At 33.4% G+C, this 22691-nt stretch overlaps 1 protein-coding gene across 1 annotated transcript; it reads right to left on the minus strand.

Moving 5' to 3' along the window:
• Nucleotides 1–13753: 13753 nt before the first annotated feature.
• LOC114724407 (receptor-like protein 4) lies at nucleotides 13754–21559 on the minus strand. The gene is made up of 9 exons (XM_028910754.1): nucleotides 21319–21559; nucleotides 19305–20360; nucleotides 18485–18632; nucleotides 17611–17682; nucleotides 17253–17324; nucleotides 15790–15861; nucleotides 15637–15714; nucleotides 14784–14965; nucleotides 13754–14236 (listed from the first exon to the last, which is right to left on the minus strand). The coding sequence occupies exons 1-9, from the start codon at nucleotides 21392–21394 to the stop codon at nucleotides 14082–14084; spliced, it is 1911 nt and encodes a 636-aa protein (XP_028766587.1). The 5' UTR covers nucleotides 21395–21559; the 3' UTR covers nucleotides 13754–14081.
• Nucleotides 21560–22691: the final 1132 nt, after the last annotated feature.

Genomic DNA, 22691 nt, shown 5'->3' on the forward strand with positions numbered 1-22691 from the left:
CTTCGCTCTGTCCTTTTCCTCTCAACTCTGCGAGAGTCTTCTGACAAGTTTTCTTCTTCTTTTTTTTTTAATGAGAAAAATAAAAGAGAGGGTGAAAAAAAAATTTAATAAGATCAATTTAAAAAATTTAAAAAAATAAAATTCAAAATTTTTAATTAATTTTTAGGAATAAGATTTATTTTTATTCCGAAAATATTCACTAAAATATCTTATTTTTGGAGTAATGTTATCTTAGAAGTAACAAAAATGTAGTATCTTTAAAGCTGGAAAAACGGGTTAAACCCATTGGACTGACCTGTTCAAACCTGAAAATTACGAGGATCGAGTTTGAAATTTTTCCTCTCAAATGAGAAACATGACCTATAAGGCCAGTCGATTGGCTTAAACGGGCCGGTCCTTTTAGGCTTTTTTATAATTTGTTTTTTTAATTTTTTGTGTAATTATAATATTATTAATTTTTTACATTGTTAATAATATTTCAAATATTTATTTATTATTATCATTTTAAATTTAAATTTCACATAATGGTTTGATTTATTTAGTTTAAGACAATCATTTTTCTAATTAAATTTTTAAAAAAATGGTTAATTTAGACTTGAATAATGATTTGATTTACATCATATACATTGATATTTTTAAACTATATATATTTGATAAAAGAGTATTTTTATGCTTATATAACTTATGATTCTATGATTTAAATTAGATGAGTTTTAACAACAATGTTTCTCAAACTAAAGTAAAATAATAGCTAGATTGCAAAATTTAAAAGTAAAATTTTTATAAAGAAGAAAAACTTGATATTTTTGTTACAAAAAAAATACTTATGAAGAAGACAATTAATTATAATAATAATGAAGTTTCAAAAAATTAATGATAGTGTTTGTTTATTGCACATTTACACTATAGATAAAACTTTTGGATGTTATTTTGTTAATAAATATTTTAGATGTTCTTAGATATTAATAGATATTTATATATGATAATATTTTATATTTATAACTTAATTTTATTCACATTTACGTCTTTTATTAATAATTTTATTGATTTATTTTTATTTTTTATAAAAAAATATGAGAAATATAAAAAATAATATTTTTTTTAAACAAGCCGAAACTCACAGGCCTATGAACCTGTTAGTTTAAAAATCAGACCTTAAAAATTAAAATATTTTTAAAATTTCAACCCTATAAATCCTGTCCTCAACCGTCATTCCCACCTCTATCTTAACAAACACAACGTATGTTAACCTAAGCATTATGCTTAGGCGGCTTTGCCACGGACAATATGTTAAGCCACGTCATCATTACCCTCACCGAACGAAAAAGAGAGGAAATAAAATAAAAATAAAACTACCCCCTCGCCCTTCATCAACATCGGTTCATGAACAAGAAAACCCAAAACCAGATAAAAATCAATGTAAGGGGAAGAAGAACAATCTGGAAAAGACAAATAGCTTCCCCTTTATCGCCCATCAAAGAGACGATTCTGATTTTAATATGCTTCATTCTTCAAACTTCCATTACCGATTATTTAATAGCTTTCTCTTATTTTCCCTTGCTTTGTTCTACCCAATCCGTTTAGCTTTTTGTTGAATAAGTTATTACCACCCTTGGACGTTTCAGGGGAAACAGCTCAGGCTTTCATCTTTCTTTCAAAATCAACGATTTTTTTTTTTGGTAATTGTTAAATTTCAAATCTCAAAACCACTTGAAATATGAAAACCAATCTTTGAAAAAACAAAACAAAGAATCACCTGATTCAGATTGAAACCTCATAGCAATCGAGAAAAAAAATTTAAACCAAGCACTAGATCAACAATTACACTCGGATTTATTGGCAGGAAAAAATTAAAAAAAATTAATGAAAAGGAGTGAGGTTTTTCAGTTAGCCAATCAACTTAGCTCACGGGAGATGACATTGTCAGCTAGTGAGAAAACCTGAAACTTCGGAGAGTTGAAAATAGAACTGGGTAAAGAGCCACGGAAAAAATGTTCGGATAAATCGAGACATCGAAGGTATGAGATGTTTCATAGTTCTTCCGAAATCGAACCCAGAAGCTGGCTGTTGGGAAGAACCAAGGAAGTCAATCTCGACAAGGCACTTGGGCTTTTGATTTCATTGCAGGTGACTCCATTCCATGAACAGAGCAGAGGCAGGAAGCGGAAGAAGAAAGAATGAAACTTTACTCAGTCGCCTCCTGCTGTCATCAGGAACTCTGCATCTCCTCACGCCTTCTTCGATTTGGCGGTCTTCTTCTTCAGTTCCCTTTCCATTTTGATTTTTGGAGGCTTTTATCTCTGCCATTTTTGTCACTGGGAAGGCAAAAGTTGACGTCTTGAATTTCTTCAGTGGAATAAGGCAAAAGTCGCCAAGAACTTACCAGGCGCATCATTATTTTTTTTTAATTTTTTTTCTCGCTTATTAATCCCACTTGGAAACCGGAAAGAGAGGATGAGCTGGATGGATACCACGTCGCCTTGCCGCCTAAACATAATTTAGTCAACAAACGTTGACCGTTTAAATCTGGTAGGATAGATCCACATTGCTACATTTTTGCAACTATAATGTTATTTCAAAAAATACTTCCGGATACACACTGCTCTTAAGTGAATATTTTCAGGACAAAAATGGATCTTACTCCTAATTTTTATTAATATTTTATGTTACAACTTTCTTTTGTTAAAATTTTAAAACTTTACTTTTTTACTTTTTTAAATGGAGTTCATCAAAAATTTTTCTTCCCAGTTCCCACCTCTCCCCTCCATTTCCTCCGTATCAAACATAGGGTTGGTGTTTCCTTTTAAAACCCCATTTAAATTATGTAATTTACCTCTCTTATGCATAATATAAGAAGTTGGTTTAAAAAAATTATGATTTAAAATATAAATTTTTTTGCTGTTGCCCCTATTAAATATAAAAGATTGAGGAAAGAACTGAAAAATAATAAAAATGTAACATTAAGTACAATTTTATTATCTTTTAGGGATAAAAAAAAAAAATTATCATTTTAGAACACATTTAATGAGTAGGGGTGTTTATGGGCAGGGCATGCCCCTTGCCTAATGCCAGCCTGCAAAACCCTTGCCCTGCCCATAAAAACCCTAACCATTTCAGGCTGGGCAAAGTGAGCTTCCAAGCCAAAATATAAATTTTTCTACTGTTACCCCTATTAAATATAAAAGATTGAGGAGATAACTGAAAAATAATAAAAATGTAACATTAAGTACAATTTTATTATCTTTTAGGGATAAAATAAAAAAAAATATCATTTTAGAACACATTTAATGAGTAGGGGTGTTTATGGGCAGGGCATGCCCCTTACCTAATGCCAGCCTGCAAAACCCTTGCCCTGCCCATAAAAACCCTAACCATTTCAGGCTGGGCAAAGTGAGCTTTCAAGCCAAAATGGTGACGCCTTAGTAAAAAAGTTTCTAGTTAAAGTAAGGGTATTTTGTGACAACTATAAAGAAATGAATACTTGAATAAACAACAAATTTCACAAAGTAATAGCTTTGATTTCCCTTAAATAGATATATCTTTTAATAAAACACCAAAATGAGCTTGCTTTTGCATCTTACAAACCAGGGTTTTAAAAGTCGAACCGGACTAGACGGTCTGACCGGTTGGATCGTCGCTTAGTCCACGCAACGACTAGGACAGAGGCATTGGGCTGCTTAAGTGGTTTACCTGTTTTAGATCGTCATTTATCTGCTTTTGGGCCGGAAACCGTTCTGAATTTCTTAAAACCAGACAGGATGAAGGATATTATCATAAAATTAAAAAAAAGCCCAAAACCTGTATATTTAATTTATTACAGGTCAAAAAATATTTTTTAAAAAGAAGGAAGACCCCTCTTTGGCTCTTTGGTGTTTTGTCGTGACCGAATTCGTGAGTGCCCTAGGTCCCCACCACCACTGTTGAACTCAAACTTCTCCGTCTCTCTATCTTCTTCCTTCGCCCGCCATGCTCCACCGTGCTCTGTTGTGCTATGTTCATACGTGCCGTCGTCCACCAGCATTTACGGTCATGTTTTATTTTCTGGTTCTGTCCATCTTCAATCACACGTTCCCATGGTTGAAGCTTTAAAGGTGTTGGAAAAATCCAAGTCAGAGAAGTAAAGACCTGAAGGCAGAGATGATCATAAATTTGAAGTCATCACAGTCCAAATCTGTTGGATTCTAAATAGGTAAATAATTATCTGTTCATTAGTATTTATGAAGTTTTTGCTTAAATAATCTTTGAAGCTTTTGTATCGGTTGTTTCTTTGGTGAACCTCCATGCTTTGTTTACTTTGCCAAAGCCAGAGTCGACTACCAGTACCAGAAATGGACTGGATAATCCATTTTTGTGATCATAGGCCCTTGAGCTAAATGGCAAAGAATTGCTTCAGCGTCCCGTCAAACTTGATTTAGCTCGTGAAAAGAGAGCATATACCCCCAATAGCAGGTATTTAAATGATATTTATATTGAGTGGTCTATTTGATTTTGACCGACATATAACTGTATAAGCTTTTAATATATATATATATATATATTGAGTGAGTTGTAACCGAGGAATCCATGTTGGAATCTATTTTTTGTCGCAACGAGAGCTAAACAATATGATAAAACAACTTGTGTTTACTTCAACTACATGTGTGTTCTGTCTCCTAAAGTAGTGTTTAAACCAGGTTGAATGTGCTGAAAAATATGATAAAACAATTTGGAAGCATGTAACTATCATATACATATGTAGATATATATATATATATATATATATCTGTTTCCATCTGTAACCAAGAGGATTTTGTTGAAATACTTTGGAATGAAGTTAGAAAGAAATATAAAAATAAATACTGGGAAAAATAAATAGTGGGACCTAGCTATATGTACAGAGTCAGAGACTTAATATTCTAGCTATCTTCTTATCTTGGTATTCAAATATGGGGCATTTGAATATTTAGCTATCTTTTTGGTTGTCATATTTTATTTGTTGGATTATACTTGTATATTTGTTACCATTTTGATAGTGCTCGTTTAGTGTATATCACTATATCTAATAATTTGCAAGTTTATGCCTTATGAAACAATGATGATTGATTCTTTATTCTTTAACTTAAATAAGCTTGATGGGTTAAAGAAGGCTATTGGGGGCTCTAATTTGACGAAAAAAAACTAAATATTACTTACAGTCCTGCATGATCTATAAATTATAATTAATTGTTTAAACAATTGAGTGCTTAAATTCAAAATCCTTTTCTCAATTAACATGCTCTCTAAATATGTTTACTAGTTATAATTAATTGATACTATTGTATATTTGTATTGTAGAAATTAGAAGATGTCATCCCAATCCCAACAAGTATCCACCAATGCTCCCTCTACACAATCTGTGAGATCGAAGGCTGATCCTGCATAGGAACATTGTGTTCAAGTAGCTAGCAAAAACCCAAGGGGCAAACCTCACTTGAGATGTTTGTATTGTGCAAAGGAATTTGGAAGTGGAGGGATACATAGAATGAAACAACATCTTGCGAGAATAGAAGGAGATATAATAAGTTATAAAAAGGTTCCAGGTGATGTTTGCTTTTGATTGGGAGAAAATTTGAAAGAAATTGAATACAAGAAAGGTAAGAAACAAGGTACATATGAAGAGGACAATCCTTATGGTCTTAGTGTCACACCATTTGAAGGGGATGCTCCAAATTTGCTAGAGGTTCCTTCGACACAGATTCAAACTCCTACTCCAACTTCTTCACAACAAAATATTCAAACTTCTACCTTAAGACCATCTCAAGCTGTGAGAAGAAAGCCATCTGCACCTATAGACAAATTCTTTGCTCCAAGGACAAGTCTAGTGACAAACTCAATTATTTTTATATATTTTGATATCTTTTATATGGGTTTTGTCAACTTAATTAGTCCCTTTTGACCTTAATTGATTGTTAATTGATTTAATATGTTTTATTTTGAATTATTATTTTATAGGGACAAAATTGTCATATTTTGATTTAATTATGATTAATTGATTTTTAAGGACAATTAATGCTACCTTATTCTTAAATTTTGTTTGCAGGTTTTTAGAAGATTTAAAAATAAAAATGAAAATTTAAAAAAAAAAAAAAAGAAAAAAAAAAAAAAAATTAAAAAAATATAATAATAAAAGGGGAGTAAAACGCAACGTTTTGCCCCCCAACCTAATATCCAATAATCATCTTCTTCATATTGGACGCGAAAAGGGAGCTGACGGCGGCAAAGAGAAGAAAAAAAACAAAGAGGACGCACACACGTTAGCTTGACGGCGCAATAACAATCCAATATTCTCTCCATTCTCCCGCCAGTCTTCTTCTTCGTTGAATCTCCTGGTGGCAGACAGATTAGCGACAGCAAGGGGAGCAAAAACTAGAGCTGAACAGAGTGATGGCACGAGAGAGGACATGAGGAAAAAAAGCAGAACGCTGGACGGCGAAAAAGCAAAGAAAGAACGACTTGGCGGCGAGCGTTCAGTACAGAGGTGAGAGGCACAAACAGAAACAGTGAACCTGAGGCGTGAAGGAAGAGGATTCAGCGTGAGCAACACGGACAAAGCAGCTGACGGCTGAAAGGAGACGCGAACAGCGAACCAAAATCACCATTATCATCGTCTCCTCCATGGAATCCTGTAGCAGAGTTCTGAATATAGCAGTCCTCATGGCAATCCGCGGCTAAGGATTTAATTCTCCAATTCAATAACAATGGCAGGAGCTCAAATAATCAAAGGGGAGTTTTAGTTGCTTTAATTTGTTGCTCAATAATTGTTTAACAATTCCTAGGTCTTAGGATAGTTTTTTTGATTGTTGGGATAATTGTATTGTTTAATCTGATTATATTTGGAGATTATTGTGACTGGATTATTGTTTAGCATTTGACATTAGGCTGTTTATAGCTTTAATTTCAATTATAATGTTGTGGTTATAACATTTGTATTGATTTTGGAGTTAATATATTGTGATTTTCTAAGGTGGCTTGGAATCTTGGATCATATTGTCTCTTGCTAACTTTAATTCTGTTGTTTTGGATTTAAGAGTTCTAATTAAGCATTGGTTTTTAGCATCCTTAATCCCATTTTAATATTCTGGTTGCAGTTAGTAAGTTGGGATTTTAAGAAAATATTTTGTGGCAATCCGAGGTGGCTCGGTTGTTGGATTAAAAGCTTAATTATAATTCTAAATTCATTATTTTGACTCCTGTATCTTTTAGAGTAAGGATTGCCTGTGTTATTGAATTGGAGGATTGATTATTATCATTGTTATTTGTGTGTTTCATTTTCATTTCTTTAATCTTCATTCATTTTGATCATTTTTATATATAAAAAAAAGTATTTTAATTTCAATTTAATTCATGGTGTTTAATTAGAAATAATCAAATCAAAAATCCTTTTTATAGTTTAGGTTACTTGCATTTATTTACTAGGATTTAATTTCATTTTCGGCTCCTCAAAGTGAATACGACCCGGATTGTGCATTATATTACATTAATTCGGTTAATTTTTGAAGTAATCCCAAAGAGACAAATTAAGGGCAATTATTTCATCCAGATGCACAACCGGGAATTAGAAGCGCATTTGCAGGTAAGGAAGCCGTGCATAGAGCAGACTTAGCTATGGCTAGGTGGCTCTACGATTGTCTATGATAGATGCTATTACAGCTATTGGACCTAGTTATAAAGGGCCATCTTATCATGCTTTTAGAAACAAATTACTGCAATATATGAAAAAGGAGATGCAATTGTTAGTTGATGAGTGTAGAGGCTTTTAGGCAAAAACTGGTTGCACAGTAATGGTTGATGATTGGCAAGATCAAAGAAATAGACAATCGATTAATTTTCTTGCTTACTGTCCTAGAGGAATTGTGTTCATTAAGTCTATTGATGCCTCAGATATTGTGAAGGATACCCAAACTCTTTATAACTTATTCTTGGAAATGGTTACATTTGTTGGTGTGGATAATATGGTTCATTTGGTAATTGATAATGCAGCTAATTATAAAGCTGCTGGGAGGTTATTAACTAACAAGCATCCTTCTATATATTGGTCTCCATGTGCTGCCCATTGTTTAAATTTAATTTTAGCAGACATTGGCAAAATAACTATTGTTACTAATTTCGCATCAAGAGCTTCAAAGGTTTCAAAATTCATTTACAATCATGTATTTTTACTTGCCTAGCTAAGGGAAAGAGAAGGTTGGAAAGAAATCATCTGTCCAGGGCCAACACGATTTGCTACTACATTTATTGCATTAAAAAGTCTTCTTAATCACAAGCATGATTTATAAGCCCTGGTAACTAGCAAGGCATTTTTAGATTCCAGATACTATAGAGATCAGAGAGCCAAAGATGTAACAATGATTATATTAGATAACAAGTTCTGGAATGATTGTAAGATTATTGTTGAATTTGTAAAACCACTTGTTTGGCTGTTGAGAATAGTTGATTCTCATGATAGGCCTTCATTTTGATATATCTATGAGGGTATGTATAGGGCAATAAAAGCTATCAAGAGTACTTTTATGAACAAAAAAACTTTATACAAGCCTTACACAAGAATTGTTAAGAGAATGTGGCATACACAACTTTGCCAAGATCTTCACACAGCAGCTTATATCTTAAATCCTGCTTTTTTTTAATGACCAGACTAACTTTTCTCAAAAGCCAGAGGTTATGAATGGATATCTTACGGTTATAATAGGAAAATAGCTTCCAATAAGACCAAGTTCTTGCAAGAAGGCACACAATACCAAAATTGAAGTGGTAGCTTTAATCATCCTTTGGCCCTTGAATCTGCAAAATCAATGCGACCTGGTAAAGTTTTATATTTTAATTTTTATGATAGTTTGATAAGTCATAATTCTTGATTCTTAGGCATTAAGCTTGTGACTTAATCATTTGATGATATTCTATTTTTGATATGATAGATGAATGGTAGCAATATTTTGGAGGTAGTTGTCCAAATGTGAAAAAGTTGGCTATTCAATTGTTAAGCCAAACTGCATCTTCATCAGGTTGTGAAAGGAATTGGAGTGTCTTTGAAAGAATACACTCTAAGAAAAGGAATAGGTTGGAGCATAAAAGGCTGAATGATCTTGTCTTTGTTCATTACAATTTTCGTTTGAGAAATAGGTATATTTTTCCAAGCTTTACACTTTACTTGAATTTATATTTTTCAAACAATTAATTAAATGAATGCTAATACTATGTTATTGTCATTTGTTTTTTAGAGTTGTTAACAAGAACAAAACTTTTGACCTTATTGATTATGAAAGTATTGATAAGACTAAATATTGGATAACTGAAGAAGTTGATTCTCCTCTACTTTCAACATTTCATGCTGATGAGATTGAAGAAAACATCATTTATGATGATACAACACTACCAATGCCAAAAGTTTTCATCAATGAAGGTTAGATGTTTTCTAATTTTTTTTTTAAAATTTATATTATACATTTTACTAATTTCAATAATATGATTGTTACAAACTATTTTATAAAGATAATTATAAAGAGAGAGGAAATGAGGCTCAAGTTGAGAATGGATGCTTTGGAATTGGAGTTGGAGCAGGTGTTGATTTAGGATCATTTTCTCAAGAAGACATTGATAGTTATAGTGCAGAGGCTCCAGATACCTTTTTAGAGACTCATGCTTGGCTTAATCAAGATCCTCTAATATTTGACAAGTCATCAAGTCATTTGTCTTAGTGCATTACATTAAGTACTTAGGGGTTACGCAGTGTTAGATTGTCAAGGTGATGTTACTTTCAATGATTTTATTTTGTTAAAACATATATAGTGACTTTGCTAATTTTACTATAAATTATACTAATTAAGTTTATAATATTATATATGTATATACTATATAACACTATTTTTAATTTAATTATTATCTTACTGGTCTAACTGAACGATCCAACTGTTCCAACCGTTTGAATCATGACTCACTGCTCTTTCTAGCTCGACTTTTGGTCCGACTTTTACAACATTGTTACAAACATGAACATCCTCCCCCTTAAATTTAAAAATTTTCCAGCATAAAAAAATACCAGCGTAACCATCATACTAAAATATTTAATTATGCTTTAATTCTTTAAGATAGTTGTTTAGTGTTTGAAAATATCAAAAGAGAAAATTATAATCAGTCCAACAATTCAAATTTATAAGGCTTATGTCATCACGCCACCAACATTACAAATCCCGATTAGGTATTTTGGCATTTCAACACCTAAGGTAGCTCCAAGTGAAAAAATGACAGCACATACACAAAATTAAATTCCGTATTCGAATAATATGCTCCCATAATTCGCATAACACCAAATAATGGCATTATATTTAATCACATGCGCCACTATTCATTATCTGTATAAGCTTTAATACATGTCCTTCTATGATTATTTCACTACAGTACCGTTTTCTCTTGCTAAATCAGATTTTAAACATCATCTTCCTCCCCAAAACATCTCAGTTGAATGAAATAAGGATGGAAGTAGTTAAATGAAAGAGAATAATATATACATTATTATATATAGTATATATTATTATTATATATTCTTGACAAAAAATTTATATATATATATATATATGACGGGCAGGGCAGCATATCCTGCCCATAGCTCGGCTTTGCTCGTGATATGCCCAGCCCAAAAATGTCCATTTTTCTTCAAGCTGCTTTTTCTCGGGCTGGGCTGGGTGATTTTTTCCCTGGCTTGAGCAGGCACACCAAGATAGCGGGTTTGATGAACACCCCTATTAGTGACTAAACTTCTATTTTAATATGTGAAAAGAATTAACCAACTCTTTATATCATAAACCAAACGAAATATTTATTATTTTTAACAATTTTTTTTACAACTGATATTGAATTAACATTTTTTATTTACAAAAGAATTAGCGTATTCTCTTCATCTTCTCTGCCAAAAATTTAACCGAGAACCTCAATAAGTATTAAGAGGGTATTTAGATGGAATTCAAATCATGATTTTAAAAGTAATTTTATAGTATACAAAATAAATATATAAAAGAGTTTGTTTTAATTTATTAAAAAATACTTTTAAAAACACTTCTCAAGGTATCCCAACACCCTCTGAGTATCAAAGGACCCTGGTCTTGATAGTAGGTTCTGGTAAGGGGATATGGAATGATAATTATTTTTGCACACGTGTTTGACAAAGATGGGAGAATTTTTGTTGATGGGGCACGTGGAGTTAGAGGTGGGAAGCAGGGCCGGGGCTTTAGGGCTGATGGGTTTAAAATGGCCGACCCTCCAGGGCTGAAATTTTAAAAATACCCCAATTTGCTAGGTTCGACCATTAAGTTAACGGGCTTAGGGCCGGGCCGCGGGCTTTTGGCCCGTTTAAGAAAAAATATTATTTTTTATTTTTCTCATATTTTTTATTAAAAAAATGAAAATAAACCAATAAAATTGTTAATAAAAGATAATATGAATAAAATTAAGTCACAAATACAAAATATCATCATATATAAATATCCATCAATATTCAAGAACATCTAAAACATTCATTAACAAGATAACAACATCCAAAAATTTTATCTATAGTGCAATTGTGCAATAAATAAGTATTATCATTAATCTTTTGAAATTTCATCATCACTATAATCAATTACTCTTCTTCATAAATATGATTTTCTTTCGTAACAAAAATATCAAGTTTTTTTATGTAAATTTTACTTTTAAATTTGGCAATCTAACTACTATTTTACTTTAATGTGAGAAAAATTGTTGTTGAAACTCATGAATTTCTAATTCAAATTATAGAATCACAAGTTAGATAAGTATAAAAACACTCTATTATCAAATATATATAGTTTAAAAAATACCAACACATATAGTATAAATCAAATCATTATTAAAGTCCAAATTAACCCATTTTTTAAAAATTTAATTGAATAAATTATTATCTAAAACTAAATAAATCAAATCATTCTGTAAAATTTAATTTTAAAATGATAATAATAACTAAATATTTGAAATATTATTAACAATGTAAAAAAATTAATACTATTAGAATTACCTAAAAAAATTTAAAATATATATATAAGGGCTTAAACGGGCTGGCCCTCGACCCTCCAGGGCCAGCCCTTAAGGGCCTATTTCCCATTAGAGGGAAAAAATTTCAAATCCGGCTCTCATAATTTTAGAGCTTAAACGGACCGGCCTGATGAAGTAGGCTTGTTTTCCTGGCTCTACGTGAAGTTATCAGTTATGGGAAACTGAAGGAGGGCTCGCAAATCACAATCATAATACTCATTGAATTGGATCATTAAATGCAAGTGTTGGGCTTTCCTGCTTAATTAATTCTAATGGTACCACTCAGTCTATTTTAACTATGACTTTCAGTAGTTTCTCATATATCAAGAAAATCATCAAATACATTGTAAAATCTTTTACTTTTATTCTTCTTAAACAGTTAGTATATTTTTACTCACTCATTCCCTCTCTCTTTACCTTTACATTTGTCTCCCTTAATTAGTAAGAATATCATTAAAAATGAAGCATTAAAAAAAGTACAAATGACAAATAAAAAGGACCAAAATCACTTCCTACAGGTGACAAAAACAAGAGTGGTATTGTGGATTTTTTATCGTAAAGACGTATGGACCCATTCATTTCAAGGATTTTCAGCATTTAAATCATAATTTCTTTGTCCCTATTATAAACCATTTCTAAATAATGATAGAAAGAATATTTAATACTCTTTGAAACTAGCAGTATTTTATAAAAAGGACCTAAAGAACCTTCTAATTTTTTTTGAAAGAAAATTGACGGCAGGGACAAAGCTTGAGATGGATATCAAACCCCACAAATGGCACATCTTGTACCCCTAAACCTAATGGTTTTTAGTGAGAACACTTTTTAGTTGGTGCACTTTAATAAGGACCAAATAGAGCATTAAAGAGATACTTTTTTCAATCTTAAACATAAGACTCATTTTATAATGTTTTATATTTAAGATTGGAGGAGTATTTAAAACTGTAATTGAAATTACGTGAGTGTTAATCCATCGTTTGTAGGCTAATATATGTGAGAACAAACTCAGAAACCGCCAAGAGTGTCACATGCATGAAGATAGAACCAAAAAAAAAAGCCAATTTCAACCTGATGGTTTTTAGTGAGAACACTTTTTAGTTGGTGCATTTTCATAAGGACCAAAGGGAGCATTAAAGAGGTACACTCTTTAATCCTAAAAATAAGACTCATTTTGTAATGTTTTACATTTAGGACTGCAGGAGTATTTAAAATTGCAATTGAAATTGCAGAGTGTTAATCCATCATTTATAGGCTAATATATGAGAACAAACTCAGAAATCGCCAAGAGTGCCACGTGCATGCTGGTAGAACAAACAAGAAAAACCCATTTCAATCTGATGCTTCAGTACTCCCATATCAAAGTAGTTTTTAAATCTCTGTTTAACTGCATTCCATACATGTACTCCTAAATGCAGGGGATCCTTCTGGCATCGGGAAAAAAGATGCATGCAACTTCATTATAATGGCTTCTTTTCCATAGCTAAGAAATTAAATTTCAGTTTCCTTAGTTAGTTACATAGCTTCCCTCAACATCAAATTATGAATAACTACACTGTTACAAGACATCCATAGTGGAAATAAATCTAGTATTATTAGTTGAAGTACAGCCCAGCCTATATAATGAAAATCCATCTCTTACAAACTGAACACTGTGATTTCTATCAGTGTAGTCCTTCGTTTTGTAACACCGTCTTTCCCAAAAAAAAAAAATCCCTTAACAAAGTTAAACCATACAAAGAAAAGCAAACAAGTGAACAAAGGCAATGTGCAAAATTTTCTGATTTACAAAATGGCAGTGTGTGCGTTCTCAGCCTGTTTAAAATATTAGGGAATTCAGCGAGCTCAAGTCAAGAAACTCTGGCCTTATGATCAAAAGAACATAGTATTCAAGATTTCTACCTAGATGTCACATGATCAGCCAATATAGGAGGGAGTTTCTTGGATTTGGGAGGGGAAAAAAATATGGGAGTGAGGAGATAGAGTAATACTTGGAGCTGACGATGTATGAAAAGGATGAGATGAGATCATGATAGCAATATAGGGCCGTTCTCAGCTGCAGTGCGGGAATTACCATGATGGTGGTGGTGGTGGTGATGGTGGTGGTGGGGGTGGGGATGATGCTTTGTCAACTGGATATCAGATAAATGGGTCCTTGCTTTTGCATATGGAGCTGCCCTTGCTGCAAGAGGTAATCAAGAGAATAAACTTGCATGTACGAGAATTTATATTAAATATGACAAGATATAATACATGAGATGTGGCAATTTTTAAAATTCTAAAATACTGCTGCAGATGCGTATTATATAAATCATATGTATATTAATAAAGTTAATACATGAAGAATAGATAATATAAAAAGTTGAGTTTTATGTAAGTGTTTCAGATATATTTAAAAAAAAGAGGCAAGATACAGGTATTGCAGTGTGATACGTGTATCACATTGAACACATATATGATACATGTATCTCTATCTCACTTAACTGCTAACATATATTCATAGACTCACAATAGTACTAACTTCTAATGTTTCTTAAGTTTTTTTGTGCTCGAGTTAATCTCTTTCCGTTACCTGGAATTCGAATTTTACATCAGATCCAAAAGTCATAATTTGAATTAAAGTACTATGATAACCTTCCTAAATGAGGTGCCACGGGGATTTCAATTGCATGAAGACATCATAGGTATAATGATTTGATAGTATAATGCATAAATGTTGAATGTGTTACCAGCAATTTGCTTAGCTCGGAGAATATTTTGCCGCCTTTTCCACCAACAAACTGAACAGGTAACAAGACATAGAAATGCAAAGCAAACACCTAAGCCAATGCCAACTTTAGCGCCAGCAGAAAGGTGAGTTCCGCATGTGGGTAATCCGGGGATACCACACAGACCTGGGTTGTCAGTGAAACTGTAGAATCCACATGCATGGCACAGATTTTAGCAACAGTTATTGCCCAGCAAAGAAAGGATAATTCAGACAAATAGCACGGACATGTGATAATTCATTTTCTTGTGTTCATATCCATGAAGTCTAGTTTAAAGCTTCTAAACCAGATATTAAAAGCCCGCTTGGCCTGTGGACAAGGAAAAAATCGCTTATGTTTATGAGATGCGCCTGTCTTGGCTTTTTGGTTTTCTGGCCAAGATGGCAAGATATGGATATGTTTTCAATCCAAACGTTCTATTTCTTCTTACTCTTTTCATTATAATCAAATTTATAATGCAGGTTTTATAAGTATTTTAGCCGGAATTCTTTTTATATTTACTGTGATTTAATCTGTACATTGTGTCCAGATATAAGTTTAAAACTTAATTATATAGTCACAATGGATGAAATTAAATTTCAGTTCAATAAGTATCAATTGCTGAAGTATTTTAAATATGTAATTTTAAGTAATTTGACAGCAAAGCATGCATTTTTGGTATCACCAAATGCTAACCACTTTTTCTTTTTGAGCCACAACACTAACTGCTACTTCATTGCAACACTTTTTGAGAACTTCGTTGTAAGAAAAATTAATTTTTGAAATACAAAAACTTAAAACATGTCAAAGAGGCACTAAATCGTTGAATACATACTTGAAGCTAGCTCTATGCAAAAGCCTTCCTCCAAGTGCTTCAGGGACTCTTCCAGACAGGGAGTTTCCATTAAGATTCCTGCATAAAGACCTTTTAAGTCAGACTTATCAGCTCATTCATCTTTCGGGTTTGCTACAGCCTAGAGAAACTCACAATCTTTGTAAAGAAGTCAACTGCCCAAGGCTTTCTGGAATTGATCCATTGAAGAGGTTGTAGGACAGGTCCCTGCATTAGTGCATCACACCCAGAATGACATTGCGTGGCATCTTAAGCCAGGATAAACTAATAATGGAATAAAGTGTCCACCCCACACATCAGTGTTTAAAAAGTGAAGTCTAACTTCGAGTTCTCATCACTTAGCTGAAAATTTGAGATTTTTAAACCTTTTGCATCTTGCGAGTGACTACATTAATCCAAGATAAGCACAGTAAATGATTGCATGGCAGCTTAAGCCAAGATATGCTGGCATATCTTGTTCCTTGGATCATGCTATAGATTCCTTGATCTCTACAGCTTAGAGTTGATTCTCATGATAGAAATTAAGAGGGGATTGGACTAGCATTAATCCACAACCCAACTTCTATGTGGACAAAGATAATAAGGTAAATACAACTAAATAAATGTGCATTATATTTTCTCCCGGTAAATTCATACATAACTAAGGCTGATAACTAAGCAAATGTGAGGAACACATCCCCAGAACTGGCTTGTAAGAAGAGAACCAGTACCACATTAAATAATAGTGGCGGGCTGCCCCTTGCAGGAGTCCCAATCATCGACCCTAATAGGTGTTTTACTTGTTTACTAGACAGAGAAAAGTGGAAGAGGTCTTTACTGTAATAGAAGAGTGAATCGCATCTGTATGACGTCTCTAAACCACTTATACATAACTGATTCCCTTTTCTCTTCTTTCAGATGGAAGCAAAGCCAAGGGAGAGGAGAATATAAATCCCCTCCGTAATATTACCCGCAGCATCTTTTTCAGGTGTCAATGTTCAACTCCACCCACTTTTCAGGAGATCTTCCTCAAAGGTTCAAACAAATGACCACTGACTGTCCTATTGTAACAAAAACATTAATTATGAGCTAGCCACCCACAAACCAGAGCCAGAGTCACCATCAAGATCATTGTCCTCTTTAGCTCTTTACTACTACACAACCTTGGCTAATAAATTCTAAACAATTGCTGAAGTCAGTGACCAAGCTCATTCTCTTTCCTCTTTCCTCAGTGCCCCCTGCATTCTACTATTCTATACATGAAAACCTGTTTAATTTTATTTTTGTTAGCCCATAGGTTATTCTTTTCCTTTATAAAATATAATTGGGTTCATCCCTGTTCCTTTCCCTTACTCCTCTCATCTCCGAGTGTTATGGACTACTTCCCATAGAGCCAGAAAATGTACTTCGATAGTAAAAAATAAAGACTAGCTGTCAATCACTCCTCCAATCCTAAATATAAAATGGGCCTTATATTTAGGACCAGAGGAGTATTTATTATACATTTAGTAGCTAATAGCACAAGTGCTACAGGTTTGTTTACAAGTGCTGCTCTAAGTATTGAGAGTTGTTCACAGACAATCAAAGAACATTGGATCAAAAATACTAGGTGCACTTACAGAACTTCCAAACTAGTAATTGCTCCAAGTGTGGAGGGAATAGCTCCATGAATGCTGTTTCCGCTCAAATTCCTACAGCGCATGATTGTAACAAGTCACAAACATGAAAATTATGTCAAAACCCTCCTTGCTCTCTATTTCTCAAGAAATAATCAATTCACAATGGGGAAAATCAGGTGGTCAAACAAATTACACAAAAACCAATATTTTTTACCTGTTATTGGATCAAGGCCTACAAGAGCAGGGTATAAATATCCCAGACTAATCAATGCATCAAATATAAATGATACATCTATGCATTTACATAAACAATCACAACTATCCTCATGAATTGCTGAGGAAACTATCACGAACTCACAAGGTGTTTAGGTTTTGCAGTCTGGATGTGTCATTCGGCAAGAAACCCTTCAGACCTTGATTGTTAAGATCACTGTCCATGAATAGGCAAGCACAGTAAATAACCAAGACATTGATATTACATTATTCAATAAAGCATTCAAGTTCAACTTTCACTGACAAATGAACAATCATCTTCATGATGGTTTCACATAGAAGCAGAGCCCCAAAGAATTTAAGGAAAGGGGGAGGCTCAATGTGATAATTATTTTCTTGTATAGGGAACAACAGTTGATATCAGGAACTTTAGCAAAATTTACACTTCTTTTAATCCCAGAGGAGTGAACAAACGCATGCCTGAAGAGCTGAAACATGTATTTGGCCAAATTAGTCTATTGATCCCAATAGTTTAACTCAATTTTCAATGTGATGCCTACAGTTTAAATATTAGTAATTCTGTCTCCATAATTTGAAAAACCAAACAAAAAAAGAAAGTTATTTGGTCCCTATAGTTTAAATTGTCTTGATTTGGTGAGCATGAACCATGCATATCCAAAGTGCCAAAATGGCGTGCAGTTGGCCATGTCATGAAATATTTGAACACCAGCAGAGGTTTAATGATACAAACAAGATTAAGAAATTGTAAAATTATAGAGACGCAATTACGAACTTAGTGCATACACGAAGTTTTCTAAACTTTTTATGCAGAAACTAACCAACTTCCTTGTTTTGAAAGCTCCGATGCTGAAAATGTGGTTGGAAATTTTAGTAATAGAGACAAAAATAGAATTGAAAAAAAAATCTAATAAAATATTTAATAAGAGAGGTGACATTCATTGCTACCATACATTCAGATATATAATGAAAGCATAAACATAAGGATAATAGAATATTACAGTCCATCAATGACCCATTTGCCAATACTTTTGTTTAATAGGCAATCTGCCCCGGTCCATGGATGCTCTTGAGGAACACACGGATCACCATTCCACCCAAATCTGGACGGAAGCCCCAAAGCCGCCTTCAATGTTTGTAAAGCCCTAACTAGAAGACATATTTGCCAGAATGCAATTGATAGCAGGTGAATCAGAGAATATATAAATGACTCAATATCATAAAGCAAGCTTCGTTTCTGATAGTGGGGAGTTTGTAAACTACAATAGAGATCAGAGAAGGAAAAGAGAACTGACAAGCATGAAAACCCCTTCAAAAGTATCAAGTATCATTCCAGTATATTTAAGACACCAGTTCCTGTTGTCCTTTCCATATAGACCATAGACCCATTAAAATACACATTAGTGATGTATTAATTGTTAAGAGAAAAATGACAGCCGCAAACTGTACAATTTGGCATGAATAATATAAACTCTATCTATGAATGCGATACTATGCTATTGCTCACTTGTCAAATACCTGAGACATTCAAATTGCATGTGGAGACTGCAAAGCCGTTGTTTTCAGTAGATTCAACCAAGTTTCCTTAATCAGTAATAAATACCACACACCGTTCTGTAATATTATATAATTCATTTTTTAAGAAAACCATATACCATGATATGATTCATTTTTTAAGTGAATTGTAGCCTGATAATGTAACTTGATTTCAGGCACTAAAAACTATAGCTATCTATGTAATATCTTAAGATGCAAATAAAATGTTAAGGATTATTCAATTCTTGATTCAGAAAATGTAAAAGCCAGATTCATCGTAAGTACCTTCCTCTGATAAAGTTGTCGATTCGGTCATAATAATCTCAAATATCTCGATGGCACTGATTATGGCATGGCTATCTCCTGTTGGGCGCAAGGTTATTGTCAAAGTCCTCCCATCAACAGAAACGGTTGCATTGAGCACAAGAGCAGAATAACGATCCCCACTCATATTTATAATGTCTACATCTCTGAGGACAACATGACCATTAATCATTACGTCAAACACTCTTTGCCCTGCAGCTGTCACGGAATTATCAATCTCTGCAAAATGTAACCAAATAGAGTAGTTTCTGTTGGGATCCACATCCATCGTATATGTTAAATCAGGCTGACTATCGGTACTAACGAGTGCTGATTGATAAAGGGATTCTGGATAGAAGTTTGGTGGCAGTGAAGCATTTTTTATCTTATTCTCAACAGATCTCGGTTGATCAGAACCCTGACCGAAAGTTTGAATGTGTTTCCAAAATCTGTCCCCTCCCCAGGGATCCCCGTTGTAATCAATGTCAAATTTTGACTGTCCATAACCACAACTCAGTCTTTTAACTGTTCTAAGCATTATCTCTTGACCCCATTGTGGACCAAAATAATAAGCTTTTTCATCAATTTCAAGAATCTCAATTGAAAGGATTGCTGGATCTCCATGACCCGTGCTATGAAAACAGACAGAAACAGAACCATTAGTGAGAAACACGAGAGCTTCTGAAAATACTTGATCATCCTCATTGGTCCAACCTGGTTTTAAAGAATGAATTTGGGTGCCATCAATCGAGATATCAAAAAGTGGTTCATTCATAACACTGTGTTGTAAAACAATTCCAAAGAAGATCCTGATTGAGTAGTGCCCCTTTGGCACACCATTAATGTTGTAGCAATTTTGAGGACCTTCGGACAACGGGAAATAGCGGAGGCTTCTAAGCGGAGGGGAGATGTAGCTTGGACGTGTTCCATTAGCGGCTATTCCTCCAGTATATCCGAAGTCCTTACGCCAGCGGGTTTTTGTCGGTTTTGTTTGAGAATCCTGTTGAGCTCCACAGCTTATGCGCATAGCAAATGGTGCTGCAATGATTTAGAAATGTCAGAATTTTGAGCCCTCTTTTGGCCGGGAAGAGAAGGATGACAGATGGGAGGGGGGGTCAATATTCCAAAGAGTATATTTACAAAGAAAATCGCAACCATCATATAGGAATTGCCCCTTCAAGGTAGAATTGGCATTACTTTGATCGTCAATATATTGCAAAAGTGAAAGGTAATAACATCTCTGCCGCAATGTCAAATTACGGGCAACGGTCCGTGCAAGATGTTTGCAAGTATCCACAAATTACGATCAAGAGCCCCAGTGAACTCACTCAAAACAGCACACCCGTTATCACTTAGAATGCTGTTAAAAAAGGCTTTCTCGACTGAAAAAAATAATCTCATGGATATAAATGGTTAGAAATTCCGACAAAAGTTTTCTATTTCCAAGAGAAAATTATTCTTTCAGCAATCCAAATTCCGTAGTCACCATTATAACTTAAGAAAATGGTAAGCTAAGTTCATGAGTTTGTTGACCGTTTATTTTTCATTGTTACGTTTTGTTCGAATATACAATCGGAACTTAGCTTTTTAAATGGTTTAAATTTTAAAACCAAAAAAGAAAAAGGAAAAAGTTGCTTCGTTCATACCTTTACCTTTCCTACAGCGAATTGTCAGAAGAAAGACCGAATCAAATAGGCATTATAATTCAAAGTCTAACAAAACAGATAAAACAACAAAAATTGAGAGAGCGAAGGCGGCAACTTATTTTCCCTTCTCAATTTCCCTCGGCATTCCATTCATCACTCAACCACGCGAAGTTTTAATCCACACGCAACAGCAGAACATGTATTCCAACGTTCGATCAAATCAAAATCAAGCATAAATTCCATCCAAAACTACACACGTTTCACACAAACTCAATTGAAACAATGAACAGAGATTCTAACTAAAACTTTCAAGCATCCACCAGAACATACATTACGAAACCGAAGCTCACCTCGTCCTGGACGAGAGAAACAGAGAGTAAAATCCAAGCAGAAGATGATCATCCATAACAGGAGATATCTCCGCATTGTGCTCTGTTCCTTGACTCTCTCTCTTACTCTCCTCGATCGCCTTCTTCTTTACGGTCGCTTTCTTCAGAGCTCCATGAAAGCAAGAACGAGAGAATTCACAGGGACGTGTCTGCACTTTTTGCAGAGCAAGCCTTTCTCCTGCACGACTGGAAATTTACTAGTCTTTAAAAATCTTCAGTTTTGTTGTTGACTCTTTGAAAGAGCTAAATGAGATTATACTAACCTACAACTGAGGCTAATCACAAGTGATGGGGGCTCGATCAGACGGTGGAGGTTGAGCCTGCTCACTGATATTTTGATATGATTATCGTAGGATATGGAGGCCTTAGTATAAATGGAAGGGCAGTAGGTACTTATTAGGTTGGGGTAGTGGCCTTGACATGCACCTTATTGCGTTGGCATGTAGAAGTTGTTCCCCACTCCATATCACAATTATTATAGTGGCACGTAATTATTTTTATCTTTAAAAACTATTCCTCCATAAATTTATTTTGATTATAAATATAATATTTTAATTTATTTTATTTTTTAAATTTATAATTTTTCACTAAACACACAGATCTTCTTATTATTGAAAATATGTTCAAAATATTACTAAATACTAAATGTAAATACCTCACGCAGTAGACACATTTTGGGAAAAAAAAAAAAAAAAACTAACACATTTTCTTTAACAGAAAAGCTAGAAGAGAGAATGTATGTTATGTTATTGATCTATTTGACATGAAGTTAAGTTGAACCATTATTGTCATATTCTCATAGGAGTTGTTTTATTAATATAATTTTTTTTATCAATAACATTCTAAGAATTAATCTCATCCAGAAATATCGAATTATTTAGAATTATAAATAAATTTGTAATTTATTAAATTTGGAAAATAAACTCACAAATATTTTGTGTAGATGATTTTATTTTAATATTTATTTAATAAATATGTAAAAGTCACGTGAAAGGGAATTAGGCTTGATTGTATAAGTTTATAGAATTCTATTTTTATCTAAATATAATATTTTTATTAGTGAAATTCACTATAAAACTATAAACCACATAATTTAATTTGAAATTTAAAATAATTTTATATATTATGAATAGGGTACTGAACATTTGAGTTTATCATCCCACCCACCCTCAACAAAGGGAAAATTACGTACAGGTCCCACAAAAGGTAATTTATTACTCTGAGGTCCCACGAAATGTCAAAATCACTGACAGGTCCCAAGGGATCTCAGAGTAATATTTTCGATTTGTAAAATGACATTACTGCCCCTCATATTCCAGATTCACATTTCCTCT

This window comes from Neltuma alba, unplaced genomic scaffold, assembly GCF_004799145.2.
Source record: "Neltuma alba isolate B1F8T4 unplaced genomic scaffold, ASM479914v2 tig00012187_pilon, whole genome shotgun sequence".
NCBI lineage: Eukaryota > Viridiplantae > Streptophyta > Magnoliopsida > Fabales > Fabaceae > Neltuma > Neltuma alba.